At 35.6% G+C, this 16,010-nt stretch overlaps 1 protein-coding gene and 1 long non-coding RNA gene across 2 annotated transcripts; one reads left to right on the top strand and one right to left on the bottom strand.

Moving 5' to 3' along the window:
* Positions 1-204: 204 nt before the first annotated feature.
* On the bottom strand, positions 205-9,649 carry AREG (amphiregulin). Its single transcript, XM_079153131.1, has 6 exons — positions 9,510-9,649; positions 8,105-8,350; positions 5,398-5,599; positions 4,530-4,685; positions 2,290-2,398; positions 205-457 (listed from the first exon to the last, which is right to left on the bottom strand). Exons 1-5 carry the CDS (start codon positions 9,568-9,570, stop codon positions 2,305-2,307), a joined length of 759 nt encoding a protein of 252 aa, XP_079009257.1. The 5' UTR covers positions 9,571-9,649; the 3' UTR covers positions 205-457; positions 2,290-2,304.
* LOC306669853 lies at positions 9,646-15,464 on the top strand. The gene is made up of 3 exons (XR_013766225.1): positions 9,646-9,775; positions 13,901-14,153; positions 15,275-15,464. It is a non-coding gene; the product is annotated as an uncharacterized lncRNA (long non-coding RNA).
* Positions 15,465-16,010: the final 546 nt, after the last annotated feature.

Consider the following 16,010-nt stretch of genomic DNA (forward strand, 5'->3'; position numbering starts at 1 on the left):
TTAATGAAAAAATTATTACTGTTTGTGGCAAGAGTACGTGGCTATAATTTTCCCATTCTGAGTATTTTTTAAGAAAAGGAATGTTTAAAAATAAATATAAAAACAGTACCAAAAAAAGGAGATTATTTTTAAATGGTCAATCAAGTGTCAGGAGCAAAATATCCTGGAGTATTGCAATTTCAAAACTAATATTCAAACTCTGAATCTGTTTGATTAAAAAAGTTTAATGAGCTATAAAATAAATACACTTCCATTAAATATTAAATAAATTATTTACAACTTGAAAAAATATTTTTTATCTCCATGCATCTTTTTATGTACAGAAATTATTTAGCATAAAAAAGTGACAATTGAAAGTTTAAAACCATCAGAACAAAAAGGTTCCATTTTCTTCACTGAAAGGAGGACCAATTCATCATTTACAGTTGTGACTTCGCAGTGACTCTGACCTGAAATCCTGTTGGAAAATAAAGTGTTAGAGAATAAGCTTAATTCCAACATAGTTTTAAGAAAATTTCAATGAAAAATCAGCAATCATAATTTCTGTCAATTTTTTTTCAAAATTGTCTTATGAAAAATCCTAAAAGCTTTTCAGAGACATAGTATCACTTCAGCTTGAATCCCCTTTCATTTCTGGTTGGGTTATATGCCTACTTAGAAAACTACAAATACTCATACCAGTTGCATAAATTTCTGCTTAATAAAAAAGGCAACAATAATGAAAATAAGGTTTCCTAACTAAATCTACACAGTGGACACAATTAAAAACAGAGATTAAGTGGCTCTATATTTATGATATGCAGTTAATTTAGGATAATTAGTACCAAGGGCATAATAATAGTAGCTACCAGTTAATAGGCAGCCACTAAATGCCAACACAGCATATTCCTTTTCCTAAAATCATTCTGGGACCTACACTGAGAAATTTTGATGGTACAAAATAACCAAAAATCTACCCTATTTATATGGTGATCTTAGCTTCATTACCATAAGCCAATACATTAAAATTTTGAAGTAATAGATACTAAGTATTAATATTGCTATGGATAATAATTTATTTCATGAGTTACGGGACTAATTCTGTAAAAGGCTCAGAACATAATATCTGTACCTAACCAATATTAAATATAGTAGGTTTTTCAAAGCATCAGAACTATCTGGAACATTCATTATAGATAAAATTTATGATTCAGTAGATTGAGCATTGGGCATAGGAATACGCGTATTTAACAACCATCTCAAGTAACTCTTAAACCCACTTACAGTAGAAAAACAGCACCTTAAGGAGGTGACATCTTAAATGTCTGAGGAGATGAAATTTTTTCTTCTGACCCACTTTAAGTGCAACCTTGATTTCTTTTCCTCCCTCTTCTGCTGGAAGTTTTCCTCTCATGAACTCCTTACTTTAGTTATTAATGAAATACCCCTCTTCATATTTCTTACCTTCTTCCTATAACATGCTAACTCTCCTTTTTTATATTTTGGTGGAGAGGATCAAACCCAGAGCCTTGCAGCTGCTAAGCATGCATTCTACCACTGAATCACACCCTCCCGTCTATAGCTCTCCCTGTTGACAAAATAAATAAATAAATAAATATAGTACATATATACACACATATATATTTATTTACCAAGTTACTCTCAAATAAATACCCCTCTTTAAAAGGAGTGTTTGATCTACTGTGCCTGCTTCCTCAGCTTTTTAGTGCAGGCACCCCACTCTGGCTCTCCACTGTGTGAGCTCAAACTAGCCTTATAACCTTCTCTCCTCTACACTCATTTGAGCTACAAGTTTCTAAAATGATCTGTTCCATCTCTCCGCATTTATTATCCATCCCCCTTTCCTTTCATAATTGCTTGTACCAATCTCACCAGTCCTTCAAGGTTTACTTTCAATGCCATGCTAAATACACGCCATTTCCTATTCCCAAAATGCCTCCCACTAGATTCTATCTTTTATCGGAAGCTTTTCATATTCCATTGGTTCCTTTCTTGTGACACTTATTTGACTTCCCTTAGTATTCTGATTCTTTGCATTTTCCCCTATCTAAACATTAAGTTCTTTGAGAATTCTCTCATATCTATATACCTTTTAAGACTCAATAAGTTCATAGCTCATTCTCAATACTGAACTCAATCTCATACTTAAAGAATAATACATTAATATGGCCATTAGAGTAATAATTAAGAACATAATTAAGAACATATTCCTCATTTTTCTTGAGATTAATAGTGCTATATTTTTCAAAAGTACAGGATATAATCTAAAGTCAAGTTTACAAGTCTAACCTGTATTATTTTCAGTTATGCTATTGAATGTGCATGTCCATTTTCTTGTTGAAGTTTCTTTTGTTCTTCTGCTTCTTCTTCAAATTCCCTGAAGTATCTTTTTCGAAGCCTTGAAAGAACAAGACATTCTACTGTTACCAAAAAATCCCATCTATCTATTTGTTGACTGAGGTTTTCCTGAGTACAGAAAATTTCTTCTCATGAGCTCTTATAGACAACTGAGCAGTATACTTCATGCTAAACAAAAACTTAAACTCAACTATAAAATCCCACCAGTATTCTCTTTTAAGGGGACATTTATGTTGCCTTTATATAAACATATTTCCAGAAAACAGAGATTTAAATGTGTCTTCCAGATGTAAACATTCAGAAGGCATGGAACATATCCGAATGCCTTTTTTTTCCCTGCAGAACTTAGCACAGTTGCCAAATGCACACTTGGAGAAGATGGTGAAATAGTTTTATAATACCCAGAATTCACGTTTATACACATCAATTTAAATGATTAGAATTTTTAAAACCAGCTTAAAAATAAGTTTTAAAAAAATTCTAAATAGAAACATTTCCTTCTAGTTTCATTTGTTGCTACAAAAACTCAGTAAATCAAAAAAATTTTGGTATTATACAAGCAATTCAATTTCTAGTAGGACTTTTTTGTTGTTCTAATTGATTATACATGATAGTAGAATGCGTTTTGACACACTATACACAAATGGAATATAAATTCTCATTCCTCTGGCTGAATGTGGTACTATCACACCAGTAGTATAATCTTATATGTATATAGGGTAATAATCTCTGTCTCATTCTATTGTCCTTCCCATCCCCATCTAGTAAGTCTTTAATCAATCTACTAAACATTATCATCAAAATCATAAGAACTTTCATTGTGATATTTAAGGAAAAAATTTACTTCTGTTATGGAAAACCTAGTAACTTAGGCTTGATGTTTGTGTTGTGTTTCATATACAACAAGAATATGAGAGAAAAGGAGGGAAAATGTGGCCTAATTTTAAGAGTGCTAACATGATAGTTTTCTGTATTTCTCCAAAGGATTATTAAACATTGCAAGTCAAACAATTAAAAATTTAATTATTTTAAGACACCTTTCATAATTAGCATTTTTTTCCTTCTATCCTCCTATGTTAAATAATAATTATTTATCTGAGGGTATCTTCCTAAACACATTTGTATATCTGACTTGAGGTACTAGAAGATCAGAATAAATTCCAGGGTGTGCAAAACAAATGTAAACTATACATCAAGCTTCTTTATGTGTCATTTTATCACTTTCTTCTCTGCATTTAAGATAATAGTGAACAATAGTAAAAGATAACCGCTTGTTTCCTGAAGGACAGTAGTGGCAGATCATGTACACGATCCAGTGAAGAGTAATTTACCAAGACCTAAAATTAGAATAATGAGTCCACTGCTTTTCCCAAGTTTTCCAGTGGCACATGAATCATCACAGAGCCATTCAAGGCCTCCCCCAACTTCCCTCCTTCAGTAACTTCTGTTTGATAGACAGCCGTTTTATGTACCCATCAGTGCCTTCTACCTAGACCAGGCCAGTTTCAGCTTTCACTGGTCATGAAATGAAGTGTGTGATGTTGTTAGTAACGGAGGGAAGATACTGCTGGAGTGGAGCACTAACAGAATTGTTCTTGCTTCCTACACCAGGTCATCTGGAGGAAATGTTTTGTTTTGTTTTATATTCTCCTATTACTGTTATTCGACAATACCAAAATAGGTATAAACTATGAATAAATCAGCACCATGTTATGAAACTATGAACTCAGAATTTTGCATTGTAAGAAAAGCAGAGACATGTCTCTTCCTGGTTGCCTATTTGAAGTTCTTTGTGATTTTTTAATACCAAGGCAGTGTGTTTGATGCTATGAACCTACTATGAACCAGACCTTAATTATTTCCTGGGAAACATGCTTCATCCTAAAATATTCATAGAACATACCAGCACTTTCTGAGATTCAGAAATAACAGTGAGAAAAGTATGACATGCAATAAAACCATCCATTTTTGAGTTCAAAAAATGGCTAGTTCTGAAAAAAGACTTCATGTGTTGAGTTTTTAGGGTAGGCAAAGTAATATAAATCTGACTATATTCTTCAAAGATCATATGCCACCAAAAAACAACTCATCTAAAATATGATAGTAGGGTGTGATAGGAATACTGAAGAAAATTAACCTTATTAGGAATTTTAAAGCTGGGTGATACGTACTGGACTGTAATGACAACAGCAACAGCTGTGAAGCTTGTAGCAGAGACAAAGGCAGCTATTGCTGCTAATGCAACTTTTGAGAAATCTCTGTCACCCATGCTGTGAGTCTTCATGGACTTTTCTCCACACCGTTCACCAAAATAATCATGATAACATCTGTAAATAATACACATTTAGAAATTATTACTAAAACATATATTTCCAGTTCACTTTCTAAGTCAAGGACAGCTATGTAATTTCCACATTTTAAAAAAAAAAGTTATGCCTTGTATTTTTATTCCAAAATCATAAGACATAGAATGCATTCTTGTTAAATATCCATTAATATGACAGCAAGTCAAGATTAGTTTGGGTGTGTTACTCCAAGAAGACACACCTTGCTATTCTTTGTGCTTCTTTTATGACCAGCTAATGAGTTCAGTGACTTATACAGTTAATACATTTCACTATCTTTTAATATGTTAGCAGATTTGGAGGAGAGGCTAGAAGACAACGTGACTAGAACAACATGAAAAATCAGGTGAACAGTTAATTAAGGATCTTTTTTAAAAAGAAGTTTTAAAAATTGCACACTGTAAAACAAATGGTTTATACCAGGGATCCTCAAAAATAGAGCCTACAAATCAAATCTGGCCATTTGCCAGATTTTTTTACAACCTTTAAGTTAAGAATGAGTTTTTATCCTTTTAATTGGTTATATAAGTACATACATTTTAGCCCATAAAAATATCTTCTACTCGATCCCTTAATAAAAAGTGTGCTGATTATTGGTTTATACACTGGGAAAAAAACCAATGGATTTCTGCAGCTAGGGATTTCAGATATGGTATAGGAAATACATAGTTCTATGTAATTATTTAAAACTTACTTGCATGTTACTGCCTCCAGGTTCTCTATATATTTGCATTCTCCATGAATGCAGAAATTTTGAAATTCTGCATCACATGGATTTTTCTTCTTTTTGTTTCTTCTATTTTTTCCATTTTTCCCTCCCTTTCTCTTTCTTTTGGGTTTATCTGAAGACTTTCCACCTTCTGTTTTATTTTTCTGTGGCTTAACTACCTGTTCAACTGAAAAAAGAAAATAAGATTTCTTTACAACAATCCCTCTCATCTTGAATATTATTTTGGATCCATGAGACAAAGAAATCACAGCAGTGAGAGCTCATGGGGATAACAACCATGTTTATCTCTTTATTTAACACATTACACACAATAAATGGGCAGAAAATATCTATGTTGTACAGCAATTAAAAATCTGAACACATTTTATTTATACAACATATTTTGAATTGATATGCATTATCATCATCATGAGTATTAATAATGTGTCTAAGAAAATCCATTAAACATTTTTAACATTTCTTGAATTTTTAATCCATTCCAAGTTTTTGGCAATGAGTATTAATTTACTTGAATCTAGATCATGACTGAATGCACTGTTATCCACATGACATAATGAGGAAACTGAAATTCAGGGAAGACAAGTAAATTGCCCTAGGATATGCAGTTAGAAAATGACTTTGCTGGGATGACAAGTCTGTTATTTTTTCATAATACTATGCCTTCACTTGGAAAAGGTCAATGCCATTGATTAAAATAGAACTTGGGGTTTTCTTTGCTGATTTTATTTACTCATAATGGCCTTGTGTTCACTATTATAGTTGGGAATTGTGGGTACTACTGGAGGGTGCAAAAACCTGAGAATTACATATTAATTAATTTTTCCAGTTCACAGATTGCAACAAATCATAATTGATACCTTTCAGGGTGCTCACTTCTGTGTTTGATCTATTTGAAAATAGTCCAGGAATATTTGTTAATTGATGCCTTAGACATTTAACTTATCAAATCTACAGAAAGTTTATGTAGGGTGTAACTTTTATGCTAAAGTCATAGAGGGGAAGTTTCCATTTAGGGCTGTACATTTTGTTATACTAATACCTTAATAGGTTTATATGATGAAGCATTTAGCAAACAGAGCCCAATGAAAAGAGAAAATATCATTTGTCTTAAGGGTCACATAGCACCCATTAAATAGAAAACATAAGAACCACAGTGAAGGTTACAAGAGTATCAAAGATAGAACCTCTATGATTAAGAAAATGATAAATAAATATGAATATTTCAGCAGGTTATTATAATAACATTAACAAAACTCAAATTAGGAGAAATGTCTGATAGGTGGTTATATAACTTTTATATTGAAATTTTCCTGATCCAAAAAAAGTACAAGTTAGAGTAAGTCTTCTAAGAGAAACATTTTAAATGAATATTATTCTACTTTATCAGATAGATTACAAATCACAGATAGAGGCAAATAATAGTACCCATGCTAAAGTGTTGCAATAGATATTATACCCATGGACATTTAACTGAACAACTTTCCAACAGAGTTAACCAATGATTTCACACTAATTTATAATGCATTGTAATCTAAACACCAGTCATTAGCCTCACTTATAATGGATTTGACTTTCTGATATCTTAACAATGTAAAATATGATTAAGATACCAGTTGCTAGATACCTGGATGGTCTAATCTCATCCAGTTGTGAGAATTGTAACTGAACCTTTTCCCTAACCCAAGTTCAGAAGCAAGGGAGTGGAGTGGTCACTAAATCTGTGCCCAGCTCACATTTAAACCACTCTCTTTCCCTCTGGTACCACCTGCTCTTTCTTCTCCAGCTTCGTTTGGGAGCCAGGTAGAGGAGAAGTCAGGGAAACTGATCAGAAAAGAAAAGACTTTAAAGAGCTCTGAAACTATCTTGCCCTGCTCCAGATGGATGCTCCTAGTACATTAGATCTGACTTATTGATGGCACCTTCTTCCCTCAAACTCCAAAGTAATATGAGGGTACTGAACAACATTTATCTCTTTCTTTGGTATTCATTTTAAGCAAAGGGTCTTTTTAAAAGATCAGATAACACGAGAAGGAGTCATTTTTTAACTGACAATTGGAATTTGGGGTTAAATCATGATTTTAGCAATATAAAATTTATGCATGCTTGTTCTTTATTATTTCTAAAAGGCATTAATGTCATTACCAGTTTCTCAACATCTAGTATTTAAAGGTTGAAAGTCTAATGCCTTTTGTCCCATTTACTTCTTTCTGTTGCCTTGTGTTAAATGCAGTTTAGGGAAGGTTGAGTTGGGGGAAGGGGATACAAATGCTAAAAAATAAAGCAGCTAGGAATGGTTAAGTTCTACTTCTGTCTTAGCATGGAGGTCATATGGCATAATGTGAAAGAACATAATATCTGGAATAAAACAGAATGGGGTTCTAATTCTGGCTTAACATTGGTACCTGTGCATTTTTGGGCAACATAATTAATCTTTTTCAACATCAGTTATTGCATCTGTACCCTGAGAAAAATGATGCCTACTTAGTAAAGTTGTGAAGTTCAGACTGAAACGTAAAACAGATTAATGCTCTAAACACATAGGATATGACCCTATATAGAACTTTCTGACTCAATTTACCTAGAAGGTAAGCAATTCACACTTTTCTGAAGCAATGTTGCTCATATAAACTCACATCCCTTTGGTTACATTTCCCCTTTATCCTCTACTTACCTCTGACTGAATCATCCACGATATAGCCAGATATTTGGACTTCAGCATCATATTCTAAATAGTCATAGTCAGTTCCTGAGGACAGTTCACTACCAGAAGGCATTTCACTCACAGGGGTAATTTCACTTCCTGATGACATCTCATTTCTTGAAGTAACCTCAAGTCCACTAGCACTGTGATTCCTGGAAAATGGTTCCCCTTTCTCAGAGTAAGTGTCATTGAGATCCAATCCAACAGCATGATGGCCTGCAGGGGAAAGATTAAGGAAAGAAAAGATGAAGCAGGGTGCCTCTCTCACCAGTCAGCTATGTTAAGTAGAAATGTTTATCTTCTGATATCAAAGCAGTTATTGCACATGTGCTATTGTTTGTGATTGAGTCACTTACAAAAGCAACTTCACATTTTGCCAAGAAGCAAACTCAGCTGTTCCAATTACAGAGCCTCTTTTATCCAGGGTTTTCTTTCCACAGATAGTCTACATTAATCTCCACATTAAAAAATAGGCCAGGGTTGGGGATATAGCTCGGTTGGTAGAGTGCATGCCTCGCAAGCACAAGGCCCTGGGTTCAAATCCTCAGCACAGCAAAAAAAAAAAAAAAAAAAAAAAAAAATAGGCCAAATTAATGTAACTTAACAGATGTCAAAATATCCCCATCACTTTGCACTCCAAATACATTTATATATGCTAAAATGCTATTCTGCCCCATATTTACAGGTTCTACATAGGAAGATTAGATTTTCTTAATATATGCTCACATTTTTAAAAAAATTATGCACATATATATAAAATGTAAAAGTCAACATAAAAATGTAAATTTGGTGACTGATGATTATTATTGTCATTTTCATCATTATTTTTACTTGCATAGGAAAGAAACTTGAGGACTATGTAAGATTTAGGGGCCCAGTTTCAAGACTCTACTTTATCTTGCTTTACATTTTAGGTCTCAATAAAACAGCATCAGAGTGGTGATTTTAATCTTCCCCGGGACACTAAAGTGAAAGGTGAAAATACAATCACTAGACAGAGGAGATGGGAGAATTTAGGCAGGAGACAGCAAACACTTCTGGGTCAGGAATTAACTACTCTGTGGAAACCTTTCTGAACCTCGGTTTCTTTATCTGTACAACGAAAGGTTAGGATCAAAGGATCTCTGAATTCTCCATCAGCAGGACTAAAGTAAAAGTACAGATATTCTTCAGCACGCTCCTCCTGGCTTGGATGCTACACACTTGTCTGGGCTTTCTTTCTTTTTCCGAGGGAGTAACCTTAGGGGTGATCGCCTGTAGCGGGACAGATTTCAAGGCACGAAGAGCGTTTGTTGGAGAAGCAGTGGCAAAATTCAAAAGGCGACAGATTGTGCCTGCCGTGGGAGGAACCAGGCAGTTCACAGCCGATCCTCACCTGAGCCGAGGATCAAGAGCAGCAGCACCACCGGCGCCTGCGGCAGCAGCGGAGTTCTCATTGGTCCCTCGGGACGGCGGCGTCTCGGTCTCTGGAGCAACTCAGACGGCAGCTACTGGCAGAAGGACAAAGTGGTGAAAAAAGAGGGCAGGAGAGCGAGTGTGCGCGGGTGTTCCAAGGCCGGGCCAGGCTCCGGGTGATGGAAGCCGCCGGCGCCCTGGGCTGACTGCGGGATCTCCGGTGGCTACCGGCTGGCAGGCAGCAAGGTGTGCGAACTTTCAGCAGGCGCCCGCGCACCTGCCGCTTTATAGGGCCGGGCGGGGAGGGAGCCACCGCCTGTGACGTCACGGCCGCGGACGTGGGTGGAGGCAGGAGGCCGCCTCAGAAGTTACTACCCCAAAACCACACACGGATGGCGGGGGCCCCACCTCCCTCGTGCGTAGACAGCCGCAGGGAGGAAATAGAAAGTCAACCTCTGGGTGCAAGGAGAAAAAGATACCCGTCATCTAGAGTGCGAGTGGAGTTTGGGAGGTAGTACTTGATGGTCAAAAGTTCTAGTTTCAAACTATCTGAAAAAACCTCAACAACAGAAAAGGATTAAATAGAAAAGCTCCAGGTTAGGATGTTAAAGTTCTTGAAGACCAAGAGTGACTAAGCAATGATAGCCTGTCTGTAGTGAGGATAAATGAAGTTCATTAAATGAGGAGAGAGTCTCCCAAAGGGAAGCTGCTTCAGGTATGACGGGTTTTATCAATCAAGAGCCCTTTGCCACCCACTCTGAAATGGCCAGAATTTCAAACCATCTCCCTCTCCAGTTTTTTAGGTGGTCCAGGGCTCTGGCCCAAATTACTGTTTGTTGTCCTTTTAGTATGCACTTAAAATTTACCTACACCATCTCACTCAGTAACCTTCTTGGTAAAGTATCATCTCCCCAGTTTACAGGAAGATAAAGGGCAGATTTTAAAAAGCAAAGAAGAAATTGACACAGCTTATTAATGGCAAGTGTCAGGTAGATTTGATTCAAATTCATTTGGCCCTGAAGTTGGCCTCTTGCCACTCTGATAAAGAAATTTAGGACTAAACGGATCCCTGAAAAGAGGATTTCTGGGCAGAACAATGCTTAGGAACGATCTCTGCTGGTAACATTGGCATTTGGGCAAAGGGTAGTGCCAGAGGCTCTGCCTCTCAAATCCCAAGATAAAAGAATCAACTTCGACCACCCTTCTAGAACCCAGGAAGGCATTTAATCATAAGTAGATAAAATGTAGAGAAGGAAGGGAGCTGCTGAATTTAACTTTGATGTAGTGGCAGCTCCAGAACTGGATTTTTCTTGATTTAAGGAAGAGAAACAAGTTGCATTGTTCTCCCTCTTTAACTGTCTCCTTGACCTGGAGATACACATCTCTTCCCTGATTGTGCCAGTAAAACAGCCTCTTTAGGAATGTGGGTCACAGTGCCTCTTGTCCTAATTCTGAGAAACTTTTTAAAAGCTTACTAACCTTTCAATGGTATATCACAGTGAGCAGGCTAAATAATGCAATAATTCAGCAGGATGAAATAAGAGTTATGAATCATGTTTTCTAGTCGACATTTGTTGAAAGTGAATTTGTGTAAACCACCTGTTATATTTTTATGGGAGGGGGATATAAAGAGGGAGATTAAATAATAACCAGATGCCTTTCAGGAGTTCAGTGGTGTGGCCCAGATAGTGCCTGTGGTTGTCCTGGGAAGTTTAGGGAAAGAGGAGCAGCCCCTGAAAGTCCTTCCCAGCAGAAAGTTCAGATGGAAAGAAGACCAAGTGTTGGGGTGTGACCAGGTGTGGGCACTTAGGCTGTTAAGGTGGCACTGCCCATTCCAGGGTGAAGCAGGAGCCTGCAGTGTCATCTTTTTCTGGTGGATGAGGCGATTGTGATTCAGAGATTCAAAAACTTGCCCAGAATTTCAAAAGGTGGTGATGGAGATTTTGTTTGGAACTCAGGCAGGTGACCTATAATGTACTTTATGTTTTCCTAGGTGTCATTTGAATTTTGTTTTGTTTTGTTGTGTCACTGTTGTTCCAATTTTCCTTTTTTAAAATATATTTATTTTATTTTTTAATTAGCAAGTAACATTGGTTTATAGTTATGGTGCACAGCTTAATGTTTTGATATAGAGTAATATATATATATATCAAGCTACATAAAGCTATTTCACATATGCCTTACCTCCCATTTTCTTACTCTTTCTTCTATCATCAGAAATGGTTTGCTTTCTATCTGAAGTGAAAGTGGGCTCAATGTTAGAAATTGCTCAGTCTTTCTCCAATTGGAAATTCAGAGAATGATAATTTACATTTCTGTGGCACACAACTTAGATCATGGAAGCAGAATAGCTTAGAGCTTAATATGAACGTTAGAGTTGAATCAATCTAGGTTTTTATATCCAAATTCTACCATATGCCAAATTATTCAGTATTTGAAAGACTCAAATTCCTTATGTGAAAATATGAATAAACACCTACCTGCTATTAAGCTGATCAAATGAGATAAGATACACAAATAAGTAGCACAGCCCCTAGCATATGCTAAGTACTCAGTAGGTAACTACTATTACTAACCTTGACATGAAATTACACTATTGGAAGTGCATCGAAGAATCAAGTGATTTTATAAATGGAGGTGCTCACAGAGCAAGTGAAGTAATCCCCTTCACTGTTTTCAAGCCATAAACCTTGTACATACTTCACATTGATACTAATCATTTTGAGCGGTTTATGATGCATCCAAAGGGTAGCATCATCATAGTCGCATCACAGTGGGACACCACCTGATGTGTCATGGCATTCTGGAATATGTGCCTGAGTAGGAAACCAGCCTCATGTAAATGTAGGACTATTTATGCTCTGTATGCTAGTCTGAGAGAAAAAAGGAAAAATTTCAAAAAATTCAAGTAGGAACTCTATCCTGATAAATTGATGGTTTCCTAACCTATGAGGCTAAGGGCATCCCTAAGGCAAATGTCTCTAACTTGCAACTCCTGTTTGTGCCTACTCTCTACCCTAATATTTGAAATGCTCAGTTAAAGAAAAAAATCTCACTTTAATGCTGCTAAAATATATGCTGTAACCAAAACTATGGTAATGTACTTATTCAGATAACCCTGAGTATTTTACAGTCCATGCCAAAATCTGAGTATTACAATATGATCATTTTTACAAGTCAATCCATGAATCCTCAGACACAATTAATTAAGAAATACTCCGATCTATAGATAGTATTTCCTATATTATTAACAAACACATTAATTCTGTTTAGATGCTTTTAACGTTCTACTTTTCATCTTGGAATTTATCCATCCTAAAGAATATATGATTTCTCATTTCTTCAAGAAAAAGAGCCTTGCAGGGTATAATGGCACACAGCTGTAATCCCAGTGGCTTGGGAAGCTAAGGCAAGAGGATCACAAGTTTCAAGTCAGCCTCAGCAACTTAGCAAGACCTTAAGTAACTTAGTGGGACACTGCGCTAAAATAGGAAAATAAAAAGGGCTATGGATGTAGCTCAGTGGGTAAGTGCCTCTGGGTTCAATACCCAGTACACCACCCTCAACCACCAAAAAAGCCTTAAATGAACTTGGTAGTTGAATGCCTCAACACAGAAAGTCAAAATTTTTGCCCTTTACTACCTCTTAACATAATTCTTACAGCACAAAGACTGGTAGATTTGACTAAGGGCAGCAGGTGATTTGATACAACAGAAACTAGGTGAACCTGATATACAAATAATTGCATTTATGCAAAAGAAAAAAATCATTGTTCTAGGTAGTTCATTTTTTATCAAATATATTTTGAGAACTAGGCATTCATTCCTCTCGGCACTGAGAAGAGAACTTTGAATAAGTCACAATGTCTTTGTTTTTAAGGACCTTACAGTCTATTAAGGGAAAACATAAGATACAGGGAAACAACACATAAAATAAATTTAGATAGTGAAAAAGTGCTAGAAAGGAAATAAAATACATGAAATAGAGGATTTAAAATGGTGTAGGGAGATGTTGCCAAGTAAAACACAGTCCCTACTTAGTAGTTCACATTTTCTCTTTAGAGGATAACAATGGCAGTATAAAATGGAGAGCGGTATCTGACTGAATAATAAGTGTAGATGATCAGAAGTACAGAGACACACGTGGGCAGGAAGAGTGAGGGTTGCCAAACAGATATAAATCTTGAATTGGGCCTCAGAAATGTGGAGGAGCAGGGCATTTAATTTAGGAATTCATGTCATTTCTTCTGTACCCCTCGCTTAAGTACTGCTAGGTGAAAGCTTTCTTTAACTCTTCAAGGAGTGGACTAAGGAGGATCACCTCAGAACGACCTCAAAATGTACTTTCCATTTTCCTCTCTTAATTCCATAGGTTTGGGGGCAGGTCCAGACCTGTGTGTTTTTTTTAAGAACTCTCAAGAAAATTCTCACATGTAACCTGATGAAGAATCACTCCACTGGGGAATAACAGGTGGAAAAAAAAAAATCAAGATTTCTACATTCAAGGAGATTATAAGTTGGCAGGGCTGTGCATTCCCATACATGGAAGTTTTGTTGGAAATGCGAAGAATGGAGAAATGAATTTCACAGGAAACCCTCACTGGCTGAGGCAGCACACGAGCTAAGTGAGAGGAAGACTTTTATCTCTAAAACATTCATGTTACAAAATGATTCAAATACCATGTTTTTGAAAATAGGGATTAACTCTACTGTGCCAAAATATGGTTGAATGTATTTTTTAAAATCCACTTTAGATATATTTGTTCAGGAACCAATTTGGCACACAAAAGCAATATATGTACACTAAATTATTAAAATCCTCAATAATTTGATTCTGAGTATAAAACCACAAAACAGGGTATCCACAACCATCACACACTGAAATGGGAAACATTGAAATTGTAGTAACTCATTAATTTATCATTAATTTATAATTTAGGGTAAGATTTGGCATTTTACTATTTCAAAAAAATAATAAAGGCAGATGATTGAGGTGATCAGAGTCTGATGAAAATTTTTATGGGCTGACTTACAATAATAATTAAATAAATATATTCTTGATTTTTAAAATTATTTTCCCCAATCCTTCCCATGTACTTAAACTTTCTTTAATGCCTTTTTACACTTTCCTTGTTTTCTTACACTTCATTTTACATTTTATCACTCCATTTATCACACAACCAAGAATTGCATGATGACCAGTTTTTCAGTTGCTAAACTCTTATTGGCTCTCTGATTATTTTAAAATGGACAACAGATACATACCTCTAAGAATTATATACTACTATTATTAATGACCAATATTTTATGCGTTTAAATAATCTCTTTAAGCAACCATGCATTTTTAGCAAATTTGAGCTATATGTTATATCAATTTCCCTTCATTTTTTTCCTTTTCCTTTTATTTATTTATTTATTTTTGGTATCATCATCCCCAGCTCTTTTTGTTTTTTATTTTGAGACAGGGTCTGGCTAAGTTACTGAGACTGGCTTTGAACTTGCAATCCTAATGCCTCAACCTCTCAAATCACTGGGATTTTAGGCATGTGCCACCACACCCAACAACATTCCACTGAATTTTCTCATGAACACAACAAGCTTTTGTTTCAGAGTTCAATGAGAATGGTGGTTTTACAACATCCTAAATGAAGACATTACTAATTTGTTGTATAGACCAACAAATTCTTATTCTTCTCCTTCTCTTCCTCCTCCTCCTCCTCCTCCTCCTCCTTCTCCTTCTTTGCAGTCCATTCTAGGCAGAGACATGTTAAACCAGAGAGAATGGGGCCTTGTGTCTCAGACTACGCAGAGCTTTCTGAAGACTTGCATGAAATTTACACATCCAGAAGAAGAACAAGTATTTGCTAATATGAAAAAATACAAACGTGTTAAACTAGTAGAAAAGGAGGAATTCAAGTTACAAGTGTTATAAACATCCAGTGTGTCCTTCAGTATTCTTCCTGAAATCAGTAGTTCTATCTTGAACCTGTATTTATGTTGACTCAAAAAATTTTACCATTTGTAGTAAATATAATTTCAATCCTAGATTTCTTTTCTTTCAAATGAATTTTTAAAAATCATTCCTTTTGGTCACCTCTCAAGATATCAAGCCTTCTAGCAATGCATTTTTTAAAAAATCAAGTTGCTGAAAATTCTGGGAATCTTGTGCTCTACCATTTGTGAATTTAAGGAAATATTTGACTTCTCAACAGTATCATTAGCCTGCACTAATCCTGACATGGTGATAGGGAGAGCGACAAAAATGGCAGGCAACAATTTTAAAGGGCTTTTTTAAAGAACTATAAATTTGACAAAATCTTTCCATTTCAGAATAGTATTCAATAGAATTCTTATGTTCATTGAAATAGAAAAAATAGAAACTTTAGAGACATATTTTGCTTAAAATTACATCTTTGGAAGAATTTATACAGTTTGCACTTTAAAAGTTATTTCAACTACCATACAGCTTAAAGACATAATAA

Source organism: Sciurus vulgaris (genome assembly GCF_902686455.1).
Source record: "Sciurus vulgaris genome assembly, chromosome: 9".
Taxonomy (NCBI): domain Eukaryota; kingdom Metazoa; phylum Chordata; class Mammalia; order Rodentia; family Sciuridae; genus Sciurus; species Sciurus vulgaris.